Genomic DNA, 24,050 nt, shown 5'->3' on the forward strand with positions numbered 1-24,050 from the left:
GGAAGGAGCAGAGTCTCCAGCAGCACAGAGTATATCAGGAGATGAGTGATGTGTTAGTGAGGACAGGGCTGCATGTGACAGGGGCAGTGACATGATGTGAGGAGGGGAATGGAGGCAGCAGGAAGTCACAGACTGAGAGTTATATAGTGGAAGCAGCAGCGTCCCCCAGAAGCACAGAGGATATCAGGAGAAGAGTGATGTATTAGTGAGGACAGGGCTGCATGTGACAGGGGCAGTGACATAATGTGAGGAGGGGAATGGAGGCAGCAGGAAGCCACAAGGTACCAATGAAATGAGTGGACAGATCACCGACTCTCCCAAGATTAGTACACTCGCCTGTATAGAGTGTATTAGTTTTATCGTTTTCCTAATTCTTTTTTTTTTATGTAACCTGAAATCAGATCATAACAGTTGTTCTGATAAATGTCCTCAGTCCCAGAATAACCTGACACCCAAATGGGGTGACAAGTTTAAAAAAAAAAAAAAAACAATCTCCCAATCCATTGTATAATACATCCCAGCTTTCAATGTCAAAGATAGATATTCATATATGTTTCAAACTTTAATAATGTGCATGAAGATTGTGGGGGGGGGGAGTGAGACTGACTCTGTTCCTTTTCCTGATATTTTTTGTAATATATTCTTTATAAATCCATCTTTATTACAAAAAATGTCAGGTACAGGAAATGGGGCCACGGGTGTCCATTATACACGCTCACTTCCTCGCTTGTCAACAAACTAGAACCAGTGTATTTTGATGTCTAAAAGCCCTGATGAAACAAGACAGTAATTAGGACAAAGCTTTGCAACTCAATGTATTGTATTTTACCTTTGGAACCTGTTGAAGCACTGACGTTTAATTTTGTATTGTCCCCAAGACCCCCTTCCCTTCCCCCATAAAACGCTCAAAACAGAACTTGACTTGTCCGTCCTTAGGCTGCTTTCCAGAAGACTTCTTCTCACTCGCGTCACTTGGACGCGCTGTGACAAGTTGGAGACCGGGGAAACAATTGTCACTCTGATAACAAAACAGCATTTATAAAAAAAAAACTTTCACGTTAAAATGAAGATTATTATTAAAGCATGTAATAAATGGTGATAGAACTTTCATCAAAACATTTCTTCCTTATCGTATACAGTTTAAAATGTAACCATAGCTCTTCCATTAAATAAATCAGCTGGAACTTTATGTAATGTAAATCAATATGTGAACTTACGTAAAGATATTTTTTTTTTATTATTTGATCCTAGTACCCAAAAATATCTCAAAACTGGAAAGCAAATAAGTGAGAATGTCCTACACAGACCCCTCTTACTGTAAGTGTCCAGCTTCATTACTTAGTAACAAGTCCCTCACGTTCAACCTTTTATAAATTCTAGAAGTGCTGATCCAGAGAGAGGAACAAAAAAAAAAATTCGTCCTGACCCCACCGGTGAAAATCCGATTAATTCCCCGGGTCAATCATCTTAACTGCTCAATGTGCTCATTATAGTTATTGATAAAATTCCTAGTAAGATAGTCAAGCAATCCATTTTTATATCCATCTAGTAATTCTCTCCATTAATACCTCAATTTAACTGTCATTTCCACTGTCTAACTACACTCACCGTGAAAAATCCCTTTCTATTTTGGTAGGGAAAAAAAAGGTTCCTTTCCGTCGGAGTCCATGCCCTCTTGTCACCTATACAGTCCTGGGTGTACAAATCTTCTCATACAGATCTCTCTATCGTCCTTGAATACATTTATAGATGTTAATTAGGTTACCTATAATGTGCTTTTTTTTACTAAAGGAAAAGTTTGCCAAGCGTTTCATTATAATTTCACCCCTCTATGCATGTGATTAATAAGGAAGTACGTCTTCGAAGACTCGCAAGTTCTTCTGTGTTATTTTCACACGCAGGTATCTTAAATTGCACCCTCTATCCAGTATGCTGTCTAACAAGTGGTTTGTAAAATGGCCCAATTTAATTTGAGTCTTGTGAACTATACATGCCAGGATTTTGCTGCCTGAGGTCAGGCTACTAAGCTTATCTACTAATGTATCGGGATCCATTTTCAGCCCCGATATCCTCAATTGTATCCCATTTAATGTATAGGTAACACAAATATTATCTGGCAAAGCGCTAGGATGCCCATTGCATTTCTCTCTTCCATCAACATTCTCACCCGTGGGACAAACCAGTCCCTGAGCCGGACAGCAGGACAGAACTCTAAATTCGGGACTGTTCCTCTGAAATCAGGACAGTTGTGAGGTATGCCCTCACTAATATCTTTAGCCTAATCTGAATACGTTCCAATTGTATCATCTTTTTGTTACAATCTTCAGCAAAATATTTGTTCATATACTTTTCCTGTCTCATCTGTGCAAAATTGGCCTTTCTAAAATGTATGCGTTTGTAACATCTCAACACAAGGTTTTATTAATCACAATTAAAAATGTAACTTGTATTCACTATTTATAAGTTGCCAGCCCCACGTGTAGATCAATTATAATATCTATTTTAATATCTATTTTATTAGATAGATAGATAGAATATGTTCAATATAACTTATCCTCTAGTTGGCTCTTCTATCTCTTAGGAAGAGGCTGTTGTCATTTTAGAGTTCAATACAAAAACAGCTTCCTCTGACCGATGCACTAGTTTGAGTCTTAATTGATAGCTGGGAAGTTAACATCTGGGGGAGATGTATCAAAACTTCTTAAAAGGAAAAGTGGAGTTGTTGCCCATAGCAACCAAACAGGTTCTACCTATAATTTTCTGGAATGTACTAGATAAATGATAGCTAGAATCACTATGAACAACACTTAGAATTTTTCTTTTTAGAATGTTTGATACGTTTACGCCAATGAACTGTACTTAACTATCCTTTGTATTGAATTTCATACTTTGTTACCAACAGGGCCGTCTTTCCACATAGGCTTGCTGGGCAATTGCCCGGGGGCCCTATGGGCATAGAGGGCCCCATAGACAGAGCCCAGAAGAAAGAAGATTTTTTTAATCACCTTCGCGACAGCGATCCAGCTCCCTCCCTCATCCCTGCTGCATCCGGCTCCCTCTCTCCTCCGCTTCTCTCTGCTGCACTCACACTGAATGCCAGGCATGATGTCATCACGCCTGGCATTGTCTGAGCGCAGAGAGAGGAACTGCAGCGGTGATGAGTAAAGACAGAAGAAGAAACAGGGGAGAAGTAGAGATGCTCAGGCTCGGTTCCTCGAGAACCGAACACACCCGAACTGTCGCGCTCCCTCGGAATTGAAAATGAGGCAAAACATCTCGGATCTTGCGAGTTTTGAATTCCTTTTAAAGATCCAACATCACGGAGGGTGGGAAGGACGGTTGGACCCCCATTTATTTTTTCTGCCACTGCTGTGTGCCAATGTGTCCTAGATGTGCTGGAAACTGCCGTGTGTTTGAGTCATTGCTCTGTTGCTTACCATCCAGCCAGGTCACTGCAGTATTTGTCCAAAAGTGTATGATAATAATATTGTGATCTGTGAGGTGGTCAAAATTGACTGCAAATGACTTGAAATTAGTGTTATTGATGTTAATAATAATGTAGGAACAAAAAAAGAGCAAAATTATATGATTTTAGCAAAAAATCCAAAACCAAAATATGAAGATAATCCAGATCCAAAACCAAAACCGGTTCATGGGGGACAGTGAGCATCTCTAGAGAAAAATTCAGAAGAAAGCAAGCAATAGAAAGGTAAGTGAAGGGGGGAGTGTGAAATTGGGGAAACAGGAGGGTACCAAAAGCAGCATAATGGGGGGGGGCACAGTGTGAAATTGGGGAGACAGAGAGAGGAGCAAAAGCAGCTGATGTGGATATATGGGGAGTATGGAAAGATCTTCTGGGCATGCAAAGTGCATACTTGTGAGTGGTTGTGTAAGTAGGGGCCCCAGTGCACTGCTTTGCCTGGGGGCCCATAAAGCTGTTAAGATGGCCCTCATTACCAAACAAGATTTTCAAAACTTGCTCTTCAGTATATTCTTTGCATTCCACGTTTGGCTGTGAAATGTCACATTTTTGTTCCCAGTCCTACCCAAACTGCACCAAACAGCAGAAGGAATTGACCACCTCTTTTCATAGACTACTGATTCCAATTAATTGAGAAGAAAAAAAAAGTCACTCAAATACTCAAAGATTATATTAATAGTACTTTCCTGTTCCACGATATTAGAGTCCGGCAAAGTTTGTCACAATTTTGTTCATCTCTAACAATTAACCCCCTTCTCAAACAGTTGTCCAGTACAGAACAACATAAAAGATATCTCCCTGTGCTGCGTTTCCTGAAGACCTTTTCTTTCCCCAGCTATTAAAATGAAATGAGAATCAAAACTTCATTTCAAAATAAATATAAAGTTAAATGCGGCGAAGTCAGTATTTGATTTGAGCAGTGGTGAGTATCAAGGTCCTTTAACGATCTGTTGTATCTATTTATTTTTCTATCACACCTTGCAAATGGATCGAAAGTCTACTCAGGATTTCTCTACAAAAGCATTAGTATGAAAAGGACAGAAACATGTATGGCGAAGGGTTTAGTGAAGCTGCGTGAAAAGTATTGTTCTTCCGTGCTGACCTGTTTGCACAGAATGATAGTTTTATCCCCGTCCTTGCATCATTATGTTTGCTGAAAAAATCCTGCTGAGCAACATCATAATAACATGTAATCTTCTTCCTCCGTTTAGCTGGGATTTAAGGAGCCTGCGTTCGTGGAAGTAGTTTTCTAAAAACCTGATCTATAATTTGCCAAAATCACCCGAGCAAAAGAGCAAGGCATTAGAAGAGGGATAAGTGTCCCTAAAACTCTTAAAATGAAGATTATGCTAAAAGTTTCCAATCCAGTATGGAACCATCTGCCAGGGCCGAGTCCAACTTCGATAAACATCTTTTTTTTTTTTTTTTGGCTCTTTTAAGCTTATTCTGATTGTGACAATAAAGGACAAATGTGTGTAGGATGACAAAAGCCGCATATAGGAGCAATACATTTGTTTTCCCATTTAAAGGTAAACTGACCCACGCAGATTTGTCCATTTCAGTGCCTTTGGATGGGACCACAGCTAGGGTTACATGTCTGCATTAGATACATTATATCCATGTAACAGAACTGTTATAGCATCTAACGCCAGCTTCATCCAGTACGATATCTGCAACGTCATTGGCAATTGGTACAATGTCACGGAATGTCTGGTTCCAAAACAACCCCAACATTCTATAATAACCGCTTTGCAACTTTCGGATGTGTTGGCCAATGTGGTTGGTGTGCTGTCATCTTCTAGCGCTAACAAGGCACAAGTGATGGCAGGTGGTCAGCTGAGCGCCAACAATCTGGATCTCATCCAATGTAGTCATTTCCGTGTGTATGTGCACCTCTGGCATATGGGCAAGGAAAATCAACACTTTTGCATGACTTTAACTATTCACAAACATGCCAAAGCCAGTGAAGCGATGAAACGCATAGGGCAAAACTGGGGACGTACCTTGGACTGAGCCAGGAAGTATAGCAAGTTCGGTAAACACTATACAGGAACCAGTAATGATCCTGGTGGAATACAGCAATCATTTACTGGTGATAAACTCTATGAAATGCTACCATAAACTTTTATATTTATGTACTGTATACATTTATATAATATATATTTTTTAACCTCATTTTAGAGTGTTTTCAGGACTGCGCTATCCTGGGGCCCCTTTCTTTTCTCTTTTGCATGTTTATAGATTTCTACCCTTGTTGGCTGAAGTTCATTAAAGGACATTGTTATTGGCTGAGCTTTCTGCAAGAGATGGTTGTATGGGAGTGTGGAAGGACAGCACAGTGTAGATTGTTCTCAGTATTCGCAAACATTATTTAGGTCTTGTGTCCTAGTTTAGTTTTAGAAATGTATAAGTTTTCTCTTAGTATAGTATAAGGCAACAAAAAGGAATTAACCATTACTAAGTGTACTATGTTATAATGAGCTTCGTGATTTGTGCTCGTTTTGAAGTCTTTGTTTTAATTATTATTCACACTTTGTGCAGCGTGTGCCCATACGGCTGGCTGATAATAGCACTAAAATGTGTTGCTGTGACCATTTTGCAGGAATGGTTTTGACAATCGCGTTTCACCTGTGGGACATTATTGCAAATAGGCAAGATATTCTAGTGATAATAAGCGATAGCAGCAGATAATTGTCTGTAACCACAGCTCCACTGCTAGATTTAGGTGTCTCTGTAAGATTTGATATCATAGCAAAAAGCAATTGGATGGAGAATAAAATCATAGTTTCGTACAACACTTCTATAAAAACTTTTTGCAAAGATTTCTTATAGTTGAGAACTGTTGGGTTCTGATGGCATAAACATTGTTTCGTCCATGGGCAATAACTATAATAAACAAGTTAAAACATAATATCCTTCCCAACCATGCTGAATGCTCTCTCTGTTATGTATTATTATAAAGGGCAGTCTTGTTTACTTGCATGCTTGCATTTTTTTTAGCATGAATGCACATTAATGCATTTTATAGAGAAAAAAAATAAAATCTAATTTTTTGGGGGGGTGCAATCATTGGGAAAAATGTTGGAGAAAATTGGCGGTATGATTTGCTAACCAGTTATGTGGATTAAAACAGTTAAGTGTCTGCATATATAGTTTTTTTTATGAGCCTTTGTTCAGTTAATATAGGTACACACAGCCTTATACTGGTCTAACTCTCTGTAATGTCGCAGTCGATATCGACCAATCTCTCTGCACGTATGGCCCATAAGCTAATACGATGGTCGCTGTAGTTCCAAATGAAATAGATATGATGATAATTGGGTATGTTTTGTAAGATCAGTCAGGACAATGACCTCAGATGACCTCTTATGGCCTTGACATGTCATCTTGTGACTGCGTCGACATTCCCCAATGAAGTTTGAAGGGATCAAACCACTTTGGATATGTATGAAGTTTTTTTTACATTTCTTCACTTAGCCCTTTTCTCATATTATGGCTGTAGATTAGCTGTCGAAGACAGAAATAAGAAGGTCGTTCCTTCTAAAATGCGATGTTGGTCCTCCAGTTTTTAGGATGTTGGCAAAAACGCAACAGCTTGATAGCAGGTCAGGCCGTTGGCTCTCCCTGTGTTTGCGTGGGTTTCCCCCGTGTGAACTGGTTTCCTCCCACACACCAAAATAAACATACTGGTAGGTTAATTGGCTGTTGACAAAAACGGATCTTTGTGTTTGTAGTACGGAATTTAAACTGGAAGCGCCGATGGGTGGGATTGAAGTGACTGATTCCGTATTCTATGTACAACGCTGGAGAGCATGATGACGCTATGTAAATAAAGAATACTAAATAAGTCCCTGTGTGACCTGGGAACCACTTCCTGCAGTAGATGATAATCATTATATAGCATGCTAGTGACACAATCTGTGCAAATAGTTTGTTATTAAGTTTGTCCTTTCAGGTTAGTATATAATGTTATAGGGAGTGTAAACATTTATTACGGTAGTACAGTAGAGTTTATAACTTTTGCTACATCGCTCCGTATATTACACAATTATATATGCCAGTCCTGCAGTCCTTTTGTAACCACGTCCTACATTACAAGGGTGACTGAAGTATTATCTCTGGCTTGTGTTACTACATATAACCTGTACGGTGTACCCTAGATGCCGTCCTCTCTCTGAGCACAAACATCAACAGTAGCACAAAAATGTCATTTCATAATGATAGTGAAAAAAATGAGCTCTTATCCCCCCCAGGCCTCTCAGAGCTCAGTTTTCCAGAATCAATAACACCCACTGGGACACCTTTTAACGCCCCTGACCCGGTAACCTCTACTCTCCATTAACTTTATTTTACCATCAACGGCTTTTATTGCGTGGATCGAGCCAGCCAGCTCACTGCAGGTTGTGACAAATAATTACAAGATCTACAACAAAAGGAAGAGTTTAATTTTGTTATATGGAAAAAAAAGAAAAAGAAAATCTTGGGCAGAACACTGACGCAGATTCTGAAATAAGTGAAGAGCGTTAGAATTCCACTCCAGGTTTTTCAGGATAATCCGTTATTTCCATTTAACAGTACAAACCACAGCATTACCGCTAAAGTAATAGCAACGTTCTGTCATTATTAGCACATAGAATTGGACAATTCAAAAAATAGAAACATAGTGTTCAAGGGCAGAAAAGAACCTACAGGTCTATTTAGTCTGACAATTTTCGAGTGCTTTTATTCAAGTCTTAACAATAGCCATATCATTGTCATCTTTTTTTGAATTATTCTATTATTATTATTATTATTATTATTATTATTTATATATAGTTACTATAACCTCTTTTGCTGTTTGCGGTCCAACCACAACTGCAGAGGAAAAATAATTTTATATGTTGCCAATTTCAATGTGTGTGCCCGATGCATTAATTTTACCTTTTGATACATTACATTTAAGATTCCACACTTTGATCCAATGCTATATAAATATTCCTGGATGGTAGTTAACCAGGGGAGCAAGCTTTGCCCTTCTAGATGGGGGTGGCTTTTATTTACGTTGATAAAACAACAGATGTATCAAACATATTGTCACAATACCAGGGTGGACTTGAGCTAATTGCTCTATGTCCCTCACCAACAGGAAAAGACTTGGTATCAATACGACACTTATTGGGCTAATCTCCCACTTTATCCTTAGTACTGTTACATGGGTAAATATTAACACCTAGGCAATGTTTAATAACATGAGTCTTTTAATACCACAAAACAGCTTAACGAGTATTAACAAACAGATGGATCGTACAGTGGACACAGGGAGAAAACACAGAAAAAATACAAGAGCCGACTACAGGGTCTTAAGTAAAGGAGCCGCTCCTTGATGCAACTTGTTCAGTTCTCTCCTCTGTAACTACTGCCGTGGTCCACTGCAGGTGTCATCCTGCTTTTGGCAGGCCCACAGCGGTACAAATACCTTTTCCTTGGAACTTTGGAATCCAATAGCAATAGTTGCTTCCCAAGTACTTGATCAACAGAGATAGTCAATTGGGAACTAGTACCATTTCCATTATCCTTTATCTCTCCTGTTGCTATCTTTGTAACTACCCCGTTTCTCTCATGGAAGCTTGGGCATGCGGGAAGGGGGCGGGGGGCTAGTTCCAAAGGCATTGGATGCCCTTAACTTAGGGGTTCTGACTGTTGGGCCGGGTCTCTGACTACTCCCCTGCTGGGCTGTCTCTTCTGTGTCTGGAGATTAGGTTCCTAACTATGTAGAAAGAAGATAGGTGGAACAATGGATTTAGATTAGTTTATCGTTGATATATCTTGAATTAAAACCCTTAGTAAAAATCTGGGGGGTGTTTTGTGCTTCCGAATGTGACATTTGTTGGGGTTAGTGCACCTTGCAGACAGGGATCTTATACACATGGGGCAAAGGGGGCAAGAAGTGTAATGTTCGGTAGAAGACCCTGGGGGACCTCTTAGACGGTCACTAGAAGCATAATTCAATCTAAAACATACAATGCCACAATTCATACATGGTACATTTAAGAATAGTGGACCGGCTCCCAATGAAAGGGGGGGGGGGGGTCACAATAGGACTTAACTTTTATTAAGTGTGCCTGGTACCCACCTGTCAAGAAGGTATTGCGCAAAAAAAAAAAAGCAAGGTGCAATGGATTTGTAAAATGTTTTCATTTCTTCCCATCTTGAACCTGTTAAGGTGCACATACACGTAGCCATATTGTTTGTCAATTTGACCATAATTAGTTGAGAAATTTGATTTTGCTAAGCTGACGCCATCTTATTACCATTTTGTTCTCTTATAGCTTAAAGACAGATTAGATACTGCTAGCTTGTAGGAGTTATTCATTGTTTGCACAAAACTATGCTAATGACCTTGGATATGGCGGACAGGAGATAAACCAACTCCCCCTTGGGGAGAATTCCTGTGTGAATATGTGAGAATGTAGCAAGATCTGTGTAGGGGAAGCATGAGTTTTTAAAACCTTTTGGGGCGTAGTTTTCTGTAATACGTGGTTGTATACTATATAGATGTGTACTTGTAACTAATAAAGCAGAGCTAATTGTACACGCAGAACTTGCAATGTATTTAATTATTTCCGGTTGATGAGCTCATAACTGATAAACTGACACTTACAGGTGAACAATCTGATTTAGATTCGACATAGTTCACGCTTGTTGCATGTCTGGGGCTACATGGAGGCATGGAAATTGTCAATATTCATAGTGATCACTGTGTGTGTGCTCATCGCTCCTGCTCGCAACTGGGATGCCGTGGGGTATAACCCATAACTTGGCTGCTGAACTCTTAAATCTGTCCTTCTTTTTAACTATCCAGTCACATCATATGTTCTACGCGCTGGTCCATTTGTGACAGTCTACGCGGTGTCCTTCTTGCATTGTAAATACAGGTCTTTAACCAAAGGAAACGGATGATTTTTTTTTTCTTCCCTGTGATCAGCGCTTCATAACCATTATATTTATTACCTTGTAAAACTAATGACTCCTGGATGGGACGGAGACTCTGCTGTGGAGAGCATTTATGTTGATACATTTATTTCTTAAATGGATTCTGTTGTCATATTACCATTACCATGAAAAATTAAAGGGCTAAATTAGGGATAAGAAAACAAAAAAGGATCCACATATAAAGCATCTTTAACTTAAGTTATCGTTGTGTGATTAAAACAAACAACCATCAAAATTTCCCGATCAATTCCTTCAAAGGGAATAGAATCATCTACAGTACACGGGAGCTCGTCTGTTATAGAATACAAGCAGGGTCACCCGGCCCTGCGCGGTCCGATTTGTAATGTGCCGCAGTTTTTATATGTTAGCAAATGATTTGGTAAAGAGACCAAAAAGGTTATTTAGAAAATAGGATTTGTTGCTTTGTCGCGTTGTCGTTATGTCGTGTTGTGGCGAAGTTTCCTTCCGCAGTCAAACAATTCTTTACAACCAAAAAATGATGTCTTCAATATTTGTCCTTCTGTCGTTTTGTCGCGTTGTCACTATGTGCTCTAATAGGTTACTTTTTCAATGCTAAATAACTATCTAAGATTTGGCAGCTTTACCTTGAGACCTGCGGAAGATATCCGCCAACAAACAAAGAAACAAACACACTTCTCTTATTTGTATATAGAGATAAACTGTGTCTTGTTTTCATGAATTTTAGAAGCAATTGTAGTATAGATTAGTAGAATACACCTGACTAGAACAGTTGTGTTGTTTTTGGGCATATTTTCTATAGCATGTAACCGTTTAGAGATCGGAGTCTCATGTACTAGGGCAGGGGCGAACGCAGGATTTAGAAGGGGGGGTTTCCGCCCCCCCCCCAAAAAAAATAGAGCGAGAGAGAGCGCAGCAGCTCCATTTTGGCGAGTCTGAATTCTACAGCAGCCGGGGCGCTGTCAAGAAGCATCCGCGGCAGTGCTGTATTATACAACAATACAGCACTGCCGCGGACGCTTCTTTGACAGGGCCGCGGCTGCTGTATAGTACCGTTGGTTCGCGGAGGGGAGGGGTTTCTGGAGAACCAGAAACCCCCCTGCGTGCGCCACTGTATGTTTTGGCCTACAGTCTATTGCTTTAGGATTACTTGTATTAAAATGTAATTTCCTGCTTTCCACTTACACTGCAACAGATTGTCTGAGAGTAAAGTCATATTTAATTTTACTTTTATGTTTTCTAATAGAATCCAGCTTGATTGGTGGCACAAAGTGTGATCTGGAAGTACTTCTTTCTGGAATATTTTCAAAACTCTCAAGTATTTTTGACACATTTAATATTACAAAGTCAACAATGCTGCACAATTACGAAATGTACCACAAAGTAGTATTCTCCTAGGTCTCAGTTACTTTTATTTCCAATTGCTGCAAATAAAGCAAAATGTTAAGATACAGTAAAATTGCAACAGAATGCAACTTAATCTGTGCAATCTAGTCTAGCATGTGTATTCACAAATTGTGCATGGATTTGTAAGTTAGCGCACGTAAAGGTGACCATGTTTGGATGCTTTGGCTACTTGCACTGTTGTAGGATCGTAAGCTTAAAAATTTAATTTTTTAGATATGAAAAGTGAAGGTACAGTTCTCTGTTAAGTGTTACCCTGACATTAACTGCTGCCCTTTCAAAATAAATTAATAAAATATTACCCCAGTACACACATTAGACAGCTGAAGCCCTGTAACTTTAGGACAGTGCCCCTATGGTACTTAATACAGCTCACAAAGATGAGACTGCTGACCTTTGTGCTCTTCTTATATAGCTGGTACTCCACACAATGCACTTCTGAGGAGCAAGACTGCAAAACCGTCAGTCACTCTGTGTCTGTTAGAGAAACTCCTCCCTCCTAACATGGCAACATGCAGAGAAGTAAAAAAGAGTAAAGTAATTCCATGCATATTATTGCTATTTAATACTATTACTTGTCTAGTAATAATATATATATATATATATATATATATATATATATATATATATATATATATATATATATATATATATATATATATATATATTTTGTACCCTGTGATACATGCTTATTATAACTGTCACCGTTCTGTTGCTACTTACTAACAAAGTGGGAGATTTTAATAATAAATTTTAAGGGAGTCGTACAGAATATCTGAATAATTATTTTGTACTCCAGAATAAAGAGAAGAAGCCTTTAGAGCAATCCCGCCTAAGACCCCCAGCAAAGCAGCCCTGGTAATTCTGCTGACGGAATCCCTGCCCGACTACTTATGGAAAAGAGCTGACCAAGCAGCCCTGAGGATTTCTAAGCACATGAAAATTTATTATTAAAATGAAACATGTAAAGAGTATTATGGGCTCTCAGTGAGATATATGAAAACATTAAGCCACTCTCTGATGTCTTCCCACTCGATACATTATGTAAATGTAACCTTGATGCTATACCTGTAACTACATAGAGCTGTACTAAGGTGACCTAGGAGTGACATTGAATATTATCTATCTATCTATCTATCTATCTATCTATCTATCTATCTATCTATCTATCTATCTATCTATCTGTCTGTCTATGTATCTCATATCTATCTATCTATCTATCTATCTATCTGTCTGTCTATGTATCTCATATCTATCTATCTATCTATCTATCTATCTGTCTGTCTATGTATCTCATATCTATCTATCTATCTATCTATCTGTCTATGTATCTCATATCTATCTATCTATCTATTGTGTATCTCTATCTATCTATCTATCTATCTATCTATCTATCTATCTGTCTGTCTGTCTATGTATCTTATATCTATCTATCTATGTATCTATCTATTGCGTATCTCTATCTATGTATCTATCTATCTATGTATCTATCTATTGTGTATCTATCTATCTATCTATCTATCTATATATCTATCTGTCTGTCTATGTATCTTATATCTATCTATCTATTGTGTTTCTATCTATCTATCCATCTATTTCATATCAATCTATCGAGTATCTATCGCTTCTCTATCACTCTACGACATATATATATATATATGTGAGTGTGTTTATATACAGTATGTATATAGGGCCTGATACATAAAGGAGCGTAACTTAGCATATAATGTGCAGACTTACACAGCACACGCGCAGGACTGGACCATAAGCCACAGAACGCAGCATTATCCAAATTATTTTTCGAGCGCAAAGGACACTTACGATTTAAGGTACGGAGCGGGAAATGGGCGTATACACGTTGTCAATGTACAGTAAGGGGTGTGCTAAGCTCGAGCACACGCAGCAGTGTCTGATTCAAACTTTGGGTGTCTCAAAGGTACACAGTGATTTGTAGTCTTATCATTTGCAGCAGCTACAGGTCAGGTGTGAGTACAGACTGATGGTGATGATTGTTGTGTATACAGCTAGAACATGATTGGAATGTGGAGCAACTGTAAAAATACATTTTATGTACAGTAGACAATAAGAACATGCTAATAAATGTGTTCTCTGGGGGGCAAAATGAAACAAACCTTTTTTTTTAATGTTTTGTCATTAATATATTAATATTATATTATATTATATATATTATATTGTATTATATTAGGGCAGCATGGTGGCTAAGTGGTTAGCACTTCTGCCTCACAGCACTGGGATCATGAGTTCAATTCCCGACCATGGCCTTATCTGTGTGGAGTTTGTATGTTCTCTCTGTGTTTGCGTGGGTTTCCTGCGGGTGCTCTGGTTTTCTCCCACACCCCAAAAAACATACTAGTAGGTTAATTGGCTGTTATTAAAATTGACCCTAGTCTCTCTTTCTCTCTCTCTCTGTCTGTGTGTGTGTGTGTTAGGGAATTTAGACTGTAAGCTCCAATGGGGCAGGGACTGATGTGAGTGAGTTCTATGTACAGCGCTATGGAATTAGTGGCGCTATATAAATAAATGATGATGATAATGATATTCCGCTTCACCTTGTCCACCCTTGTTCCATTTCTCCAGGGGTAAGAGGCTACAAGTCTAAGATATGTAGATATGACCACACTTTGATATGCATGCACAGTACATTATATATACGCCTGAAGAATGGACGTACATCAAATTCTAAACCAGGCCAAATGTTTGTGTGTATATAGGATACGTAAATACTGCCTGTGTGTATATTATGTGATAAATGTAGAATATATTTAGGTCTCAAAAAAGATAAAACAGTTCTAGGAAGGTATCCACACTTCTGGGGGTAAATGTATAAAGCTGAGAGTTTTTCGGCGGGTTTGAAAAACTGATCAGATTCTATCTATCATGTATTTAGTACATTCTAGTAAATGACAGCTAGAATCTGATTGGTTGCTATAGGCAACATCACCACTTTTTAAACCTGCCGGAAAACTCTCAGCTTGATACATTTACCCCCTGCTGTTAATTCGTGTGCAACAGGGGACTTTCCAAATTAAAGATTTTGGCTGTTTCTTCTTTATGTCAGAGACCAGTGCTCCATTTGGGGGTATTAAAAACACTGGATTCAGTATTTTAGGCCCTGAATCATTGGCGCCCTAGGTAACAGCCTAGGGTCACCTACAGCTATTACCGGACCTGAATATATGACGTTTCCTGCTCTGTTACTGAAAGGACATTCAGTATTTATGTATCACTAGGTAGTTACATATTGAATCTGACATCAGTAACTGTCCTGGATTTTATGGGACCTTTGTCTGGTTTTTGTTTCATCTAAGGGCATGAATAACAAGATATTGGGTTCATATAGAGAAAACACAATAACAAATTATGTTGGATTGTGTACAACAGCCAACCATAGTCAGATGACGACTACTGGGGAACATTACATGGAGTTGATGAAATATATTTAGGACACAATGTGTCCCCTACCAGATTATTTAGATATTAGAAGTCACAGATGTAAAATAAAGAAAATAAAACTGCCTACGTTAGCCCACATAGCTCATTAGACTTAATCCTGAATTGAATGATAACTATTCCTCAGGAAAACATTACAATTGATGGGTTGTGGCCTGACCTCTATTGACTATGTTTTGGATAATTGACCCCCGATGCGAATCTGAAATCCCCATTGAGTTCCATGACCATGTACAGGACAGGGGACTGCAAACTGACTTATATACTCCTTATAATGTACAGTATGGTATTCCGTTTAACATGACTGTAATGACTAAGGAAGGTGTGACATCATAACTCACTGATTATAGAACTAATTTTTCCCAGATGCGAATGACAAATATTCTCTGTACCGCGCTGCGAAATTGGCGGCGCTATATAAATTGATGATGATTAACATAATCTGTATAATATTGGCATTACTGTATTATTATAAAGTATAACCACATTTTTTTTATAACTAAAAGTAAAGAGTGTTACATCCGTGGAATATACTGTAGACACTCTCTACTTTTTCAGTTTGTTTTGCACTTATTTTTATCTCTTATAACTTGACAGTCATATCCTTAGAAACCCTTCCACTCAGACAGACCACATAATTTGATCTTCCTGAGTTGGCACTTTTAAGGCTTTCTAGTGACTCGAGACAGACTGTGTGAAACCTAAAATGATGAACACACATTTAATCAATTGATGGAACTAGCGTTAATGAAGTGTGCTTTTCTTGTTGCAATATAATACTCCAGAGATTGTTTTATCAGTTGGTAATAGTGTGCTACTCTCTAAGTGTAGGACGCAGTATTAACTTTCTTATTTCGCTGGTGGAATAATCATTCATTTCAAAGCCCCAATTCTCTAGGGGCATCTGCAACACATTTGCTGTGGGAGGGAACTGCAATTCATTACTTGCATTCTCTTGTCAGTAAATGTTACCACAGACAACTTTTCCTAATGAGCACTCGCTTTATTCATCAGCCAAGTAATCATTTGTATGCTGGATGACACAGGCAAATGTCTTTACTCACACGTACAAGCTCGGAAAGTTGGTGGCAAGAGGTACAAGTGGAAAGGATCGTCTAATTATTAATATAAATGCTAATTATACAAAAATGTAGGGTCTGAGTCATTAAAGAGAGTAAAGCACACAAAAAATGGAGTAGATTTGATCCTGGACAAACCATGTTGCAATGCAAGGGGTGCAAATCAGTTTATTATTTTTCACATAAAGAAAATACTGGCTTGTTTGTCATGTAGCACACATATATTTGGCAACTTTATTTTTAAATTTAAACTGAAATTTAGTCTATGAATAGAGCTGAGACAATGATTATCGTTTCATATCCCTGTAGGGGGATTGGGGTAGAACTGTGAACATTGGAGGCCAAATTTTCATTGGCAAAAAATGCTAAATCTTGCACCCAATGAAAAGCTAGAATAAGCCTGTCAATACAATTTTGTTCCTGCTTTCTTAATTCGTAGAGCTCGCCCTGTATTTATTTGGTATAACACAAATATGATTCTCTATGTGTTTATCCATCTCATGTTTACTTTGTATTATTTTTCAGCATGGAAAAGACGTTGGAAAACTTCAATCTCCTCTGAAAGAATCAAATCTGGAGACATGGATTCAACCACCGGTAAAAAAAATTTTTTTTTTTGCAAATGATGGTTTAGCGTTAAATTTAAAAGAGAACTTCACCTTCATCAAAGTGATTTTGCTAAATATTGCTCTTTTGAATGTTCAACCTCCCTCCTTATATTTGAGAGTTACAGCTACCAATAGTAGCTGCATTGCCTGCCTGTCTTCCTCTGATTACCAGGGGAAGCCGGTTCACTCAACAAGAGAGTAGGTCAACACGTTAACCCTTCTCTACCTTCACAGAATTTAACAGCCTTAACATCACAGAATTCAGTATTGTGTTAGGTACTTCAGCCAGTGACTTGCCAACATCTGCCACCCTAACTTGTTCATCCCATACATCACAAGTCATTAGAAAATCCAGGAACTGTTGTAGGTACACAAAGTTACCTACCGGGGAAGTAGGTCTATCTAGTAACCATAATATATATTCAATGCCTAGAAGAATAACCTTAAAACAAATGGGATAAAGGTGGAGTTCTCCTTTAGAATGATACGTCTGTTGCTGTCTGTTTCTAGACTTGATACTATCGCTTGAAGGCAACAGTCTTCTTCGTTCTTATTACATCCTTTTCTCTGATGATACAGTCCCCGAAAAGTTCATTTTCTCAGAGAATGTTTGTTTGATTGAACAAGATATAATTTGCTCTATCGATGGACAAAAAAGAAATGTAATCAAGAAGCAGCATAACTGATTAGGCCATTCTGGCAATGGAAAGCTAAATTAGCTGTGCGCTGTTGTTTGACTTATGTTTGGTTATTGAAAATCTTTCATTAGCCATGCTGTGGTCTATGGACGGTTTATCTTGGGAGAGATTGTTTTATGATCATGATTCTGAAATTACTGTGCTAGACAAAGCAAATTATATACCTCTTGGGTACAAGTTGTTACAATGTCTGGTGAATTTTGTTGTGCAATCAGCCAATAGAAATGAAATATAACAGGATATTGAGGGTTTTTATTTACTAAATAACAATCAATGATTATCTAGACACAGCACATTCCTACCAGAGTCATACTAGTTGTATACAGTGATGTAGAAAAATATATTTATATATACATATCCTTGTTCTGCTGGGTCAAGAGATTTAGATCCTCATGCAAAACTGGGAAATATTTCTCATATGTGTTTTGTGCGTAGGTCTTTATTTAACTATATATTATTAACCAGTTGACTGCTGGCTATTCCTAACTATGTAGTACTGTTTATTATCACTATTTTATGTTGAATGTGTTGTACTTGACTGTTTATTGTAACATTTAGTAGCAGTTTAAGACCTTCTGAAATATGGATCATTGTTGTTCCATGTTTAACTCTGTTGCTTGAATAGAGCACATGTAGTTGGACAGGTTTTGGGATGGGATTGGCCTTGTTTGTACTCCAGTGGAAAGACTCATAGGGGTTTGTTTTTTTTGACAGTGTTAAGTCATTTTAACGCTGTTTTTTTATAATTTTTGAGCGGGTTAACTTTACCCGCGATTCAATTCCATTTTTAACGCTACGTTTCTTTGCCTCATACAGTCCTCTCGCGCTCCAGTAGAAGGTCTATTGAAAGTATAGGGTGTACGAGAGGCAGCCGTGTTAAAAGCTGTTCAATTGTTTTTTAACGCGGCGGGTAGAACAGGAAAATATGCTGTTTTATCTCGCACCTCCTTGGGGTGTGTTAAAAATAAAAAACCTCTGAAAAGTATTTGAAATCATGTAAAAATGTGGAAAAAAAAATAAACTTATGTTTATCACTAATATCTAACTTGTGTAAGTTGATTTTCTTGTGAAAAAATAATGAAATAAAAAAATTGAAATCACTAATTATATTTATGTATGTTTTTGGTACAAATATGAATGTAGTAATGTGTTATGATATGGTATAGATGATTGTATGGTAAAAAATAGTTCAATTAAAAAATATACTAAAGAAAGTACTGTAATGTAGATATTATCAATGTGTAATGCAATCTAATGTATGGAAATGTATGCAAAACCTTTTTTTTGTGTTATACATGACCGTGTTAAAACTCCCCTAAAATCTGGCAAACACAATTTTTAACACGCGGGGGCAGCGTTCCCTCTTTTTCAATTGAATTGCATGAGTTTTCCCGCTGCGCTAACTCAAAACGGAGATTTTTTTTTTGTTCACGCGGCGGGAAAAAAAACCAACTCACTAACAATTGAATACCCCCCATAGGCCAAGTACAAATAGGCTTATTCATGTGCTCTTGAATGGAAGTTACAAATAGGGATCACAGATCCCTATGGAGGAATGCAGAGCCAATATTCACACGGTTTTAGCCACCCAGCCATTAATGAGCCACAAATAAAAAAATAAAAAAAACGGTAGCACTGAAGGTCCAGCAAGTATTGGGGAAAAAAACATTCCTCTGTCACTGTCTTCTTCCATAGGGATCTGCGATCCCTATTTTTAGGTAATTTAGTTAAAGTGTGGCTTTGGTGCCCCATCTGCTGCCACTGACTGTACCAATGCGTCTCCAAGTATTTCAGCCTGGGGAAATCTTAAAGTAAAATCTGCTTATGGCAGGTCGTCGCTCAGGTGAATTGTAAGAGCTGCTTCAGTCATCGTACCCACTGAGCCTTCCACTGAGCGGTGGTTTTGGACAGCCTGCGGGAGCGTAGGCTACTGGCAGAAGCGTGAGCGCATGTACCACAATTACGCTGCGTGCCACAGGGGACCTATGCTGGAGTTGAAGGTGAGGGGGTCGGGGGTTCACCAAAAATAAACAAATAGACATCCTGAGTTTCTCCAGCTGATCTCCAGGTATTAGTTATTAAATGCTAACGTGATTGTTTTATATGATCTAGGTCTGGAACTAGTTGCCTAATTATTATTATTCAAATTATTACATCATCATAAAGGCGTGATCATTAATGGCATCATTATCGTTAAGGTTGGAAATCCCCTCAGCACTTTATTGATGTGGTGACAAAAGGATTGCAAGCACACTGGGCTAAGTCACGGGAATGGTGACGTTGAGCGGTCAGCTTGTTTTTAGGGTGTCATTGACACTTGTCGCTGTACTATTTTAAATTCCATCTTCATTTCCTGCTCTTCCAAATAGGCAGTAAACAAACAGATAATTAAAATGTGCACAGCGGCACATAATATTTAAGGAGAAAAGCGTTGCTTATCCGCACTGTCCACTCGTAGAACCGGGGACCCCCAACGGCACAGAGCAGTGATGTGGGTTTCCTCCAACACTGATGCAGGATTGTGTGCGAAATGCAAATCTATATGTGAAAGAGTTCATCCAACCTGTTTAGATTACAGTAAAATAGTTACTTTGTTACTTCATGTGTCGCTGTTACTGGGAACGTGTTTCTATGACTATGTTCTGGGGGGAAAAAAAGCCTTCGTTTTTGGCACAGAGTGATTCCAGGTCACACAGTCAGCAAGGGGTTAATGCATTGTTCTATATTCCATTATCGCTGTGATATTCCCTCATCATTCCAGAACAGAACTCTCTGCACTGAGACCACAGTGATTTTACGGCAGAATAATTACTTACATCATCAAATAAAGAGAGAGCATAAGTCTGTCTCGGGAGTCAGGATTAGCATCAGGATCCTAAGACAGACCACAGAAATATGCAGTCAGCTCACTGCCTCTTACAGTTCCAGTTTAACGCCAGATATCTACTAACTTAGTGATATATAATATATATATATATACACACTTCTACCTCACAGCACTGGGGTCATGAAATCAATTCCCGACCATGGCCTTATCTGTGTGGAGTTTGTATGTTTTCCCCGTGTTTGTGTGGGTTTCCTCCGGGTGCTTCTGTTTCCTCCCACACTCCAAAAACATACTGGTAGGTTAATTGGCTGCTAACAAATTGACCTTAGTCTGTCTGTCTGTGTGTGTGTGTATGTTAGGGAATTTAGACTGTAAGCTCTTATGGGGTAGGGACTGATGTGAGTGAGTTCTCTGTACAACGCTGTGGAATTAGTTGCGCTATATAAATAGCTGATGATGAGATAAATATATATATTTACTTCTCGACAGTGAAAAGATAAAGTAAATTGCTAAAATTTTGAATGCGCTGAGACAGAGAAGGGATGAGATTCAGGGATAATTAGAATTTGTCTGGTGTGATGTTTGTCCCACTGCTGGGAATGTTGGGGGAGGTATGTGATGGGTAGTCTAGCGGCCACACCTCCAGCCGTCTGGGGGTGTGGCCATGACTCTGTTACGCCCACCTTTTCAGAGGCCCTCTAGTGAGGACAAACATGGACTTTCCAACCGTCCTCATTTAGGCAGGACTGTCCTGATTTGATGGGGCTGCCATATGATGCAGGACTTTTGTCCAAATTCAGAGACAATTGAGAATCCTGCCCCACTATTTCAAAGTGTGCGTATCAGTGGCATGTGCCCACAGGCATTGTAGGGGTGCTTTTGACGGAGGCAAGGGTGCAGGGGGCGGCCAAGCATTTTGAGTGCTGGGCACAGCCCAAGGGCATGCAAAGAGCCCTAATGTTACGTGACCATGACCACTTATTTTGCTTGCCATTGCTGCTTAGCGGTGATGTACGCACATTGTCCATACTCTAATTACTGGGAGGTAGGATACTGTACTGTGGAAAATGTGGTTCTGTGGCTATTCAGTCTCCTCTCTCTACACCCAGACATAATGTAACACGAACACACAGACACTCGCAGTAATTCAGCATTGCACACAGGATGCAGCGGATTTACTTCCTGACATGCAGAAGAGATGATTCTACCCTGGGCTTTCTTTTCTCCAAAACATGACTGAAGACTTGGAAAGATACTGCGGTTGTCAGAGGTCTGGTTGCAGTGAGATTTCTTCACTGTTACATCCCTGATAGAACATTGTGAAGATTAACAGAGACAAAACATGATGTAATAAAACATAACTACAGCCCCAGACACAGCACTTACTGCATGCAGAACACTGTGATGCCTGTCCGCTAATTACATTGCAGAATAGACTTTCTCGCCCTATACCAGGCGCCAGCTGCAGGCTTGAGCGGCGTTTTAAGGTACATTCCTTGAATAACATGACTGATAAAAGGGTACCTAGCTCCCTAAGCCCTTAGTGTTCATTTGTATATGTCGTGTTTGAGAGCTTCTTTCAGGGACTTGAGTTTAATGGTCTCGTGTTTTGTCATTTTCACAAAGATGAAGAATAGTCTCATACACACTTTCAGCACCATCCAAGTATAATTGTATTGTGATTTGGAAAGAATAATTATTTGCTTCCAGTGATATTTACCAGCTGAGGTGCATGTTTCGTATTATAAAATATCCAGTCTTTCTAGTGGTTTGTTTCGATATATTTGGTTCTACTTATGACATGTTTAAAGCATATAGATGTGAAGCCATGTTCATTTTACCTCTTAACTCACTCCATTCCCCAAATAACACCAAATAGATTCTCCTAGGTTTACAGTGGCGGATTATCTGCTACATTCAGGGACATGCACCAGTTGCAGAAAGTACAAAAAAGTCTTCTCCATCTGTAATTGCATATAAAAATGTACTCAAACAGCTTGTAAAATCTGTCAGTATTAGAACCATCGACCACTAACTTAAAGTAATGTCATTTGACGAGTATCTTTACCTTCCTAGCAAAAAAACAAATGGCTTTCTTTGATTGCAGGCAGGGATATTTGTAGAGGTGGGCGACTGCTCATTGAGATTGTGTTATAAATAGCCGATGTTGGTTATGTTGGCAATGATTGGACAAAAGTTCAGTTAGCCAATCACATACCTTATCACAAGATAGCCAGCACGGCGGATTAGTGGTTAGCACTTCTGCCTCACAGCACTGGGGTCATGAGTTCAATTCCTGACCATGGTCTTATCTGTGAGAAGTTTGTATGTTCTCCCCGTGTTTGCGTGGGTTTCCTCCGGGTGCTCCGGTTTCTTCCCACGCTCCAAAATCATACTAGTACATTAATTGGCTGCTATCAAATTGACCCTAGTCTCTTTCTCTTGGTCTGTGTGTATGATAGGGAATTTAGACTGTAAGCCCCAATGGGGCAGGGACTGATGTGAATGAAATCTCTGTACAGCGCTGCGGAATTTGTGGCGCTATATAAATAAATGATGATTATTTAGCTCCTTTTTCAAATCGCCCTGATAATGATTGTATCTTCTCTGTGCACTGTTTCATTAACCCTCCGTGAAGGCAGAATATGACGCAACATGCAGATTCCTGCAATGGGACCGCGTGTTTGTTCCCAAAAAGCGACCACAATTGTTATTTGAGCTTATATCCCCAACTAATCACTGTGCACGTCTTCCTGCAGTGTGTCCGGTGAATGGCAGCAGTGTGGGGCAGGGATGAGTGTGTGTGGTTAATTGTTCGTTGCATAGACCAAAGGTGCGGAACTTTGGGGGCGGGACTCCAAATGTGGCACCAGACTCTGTTTTGTGGCCTCTTAATTGTCAGATCTGCCATTCATGTTCTACTGAAAATAAAATGATTTCGGATGCAAGAAAAACATAACAATGACATTTTGGGGGTTCCAGAGCAATTACATTTTTGGGGTGACAGCTAAACGTCAAATTAAGTCCCACTGCCACAGACTAGATCTGGCTACAATGTTAAATGTTTTTTTTTGGGGGGAAGATTATTAAATTACTAAAATCATTAGGGGGAGTCACTGTCCAACGCAATTATTTTGTTCTGGGCAGATCGAACGATTTTTGTATCAACGCTACTTCAGAACAATTTGGGCTATAACACAAGTGTGTAGTTTTGATCCATGATCCCGTACTCCTATTTCTGAAGGTATTTTGGTCTCTTTTTCCATCAGGTAACCTGCTTTATTATCTATTACCTGATGGAAATAATTAACTGATCATTAACAGCGCAAAATGATGCTCGAGGGGGTGAGCTCCGAGGAGAAACCTTTAAGAACTAACTCATAATAAGGATATACAGACTCCGAATCTTATTGCCAATAAAACTGTGCATTTGCTAGCCTAAAACCATAGCTGGGTATACACTACTGGTTTTTCAGCCAATTATTGTTCCGATCATACAATAAACGACCGTTTGGTAAGATATCGCATCAG

The 24,050-nt window shown here is 39.0% G+C and overlaps 1 protein-coding gene across 1 annotated transcript in view; it reads left to right on the plus strand.

Annotated features, from left to right (window-relative positions):
* The window catches only part of PCDH11X (protocadherin 11 X-linked), an 875,653-nt gene that overhangs the window by 437,701 nt on the left and 413,902 nt on the right, over positions 1 to 24,050 (plus strand). Inside the window, exon 4 of the mRNA XM_075186234.1 lies at positions 16,912 to 16,983. Coding sequence (XP_075042335.1) covers positions 16,912 to 16,983 — 72 coding nt within the window. The remainder of the gene's footprint in view (positions 1 to 16,911; positions 16,984 to 24,050) is intronic.

Source organism: Mixophyes fleayi, chromosome 9 (assembly GCF_038048845.1).
Source record: "Mixophyes fleayi isolate aMixFle1 chromosome 9, aMixFle1.hap1, whole genome shotgun sequence".
NCBI lineage: Eukaryota > Metazoa > Chordata > Amphibia > Anura > Limnodynastidae > Mixophyes > Mixophyes fleayi.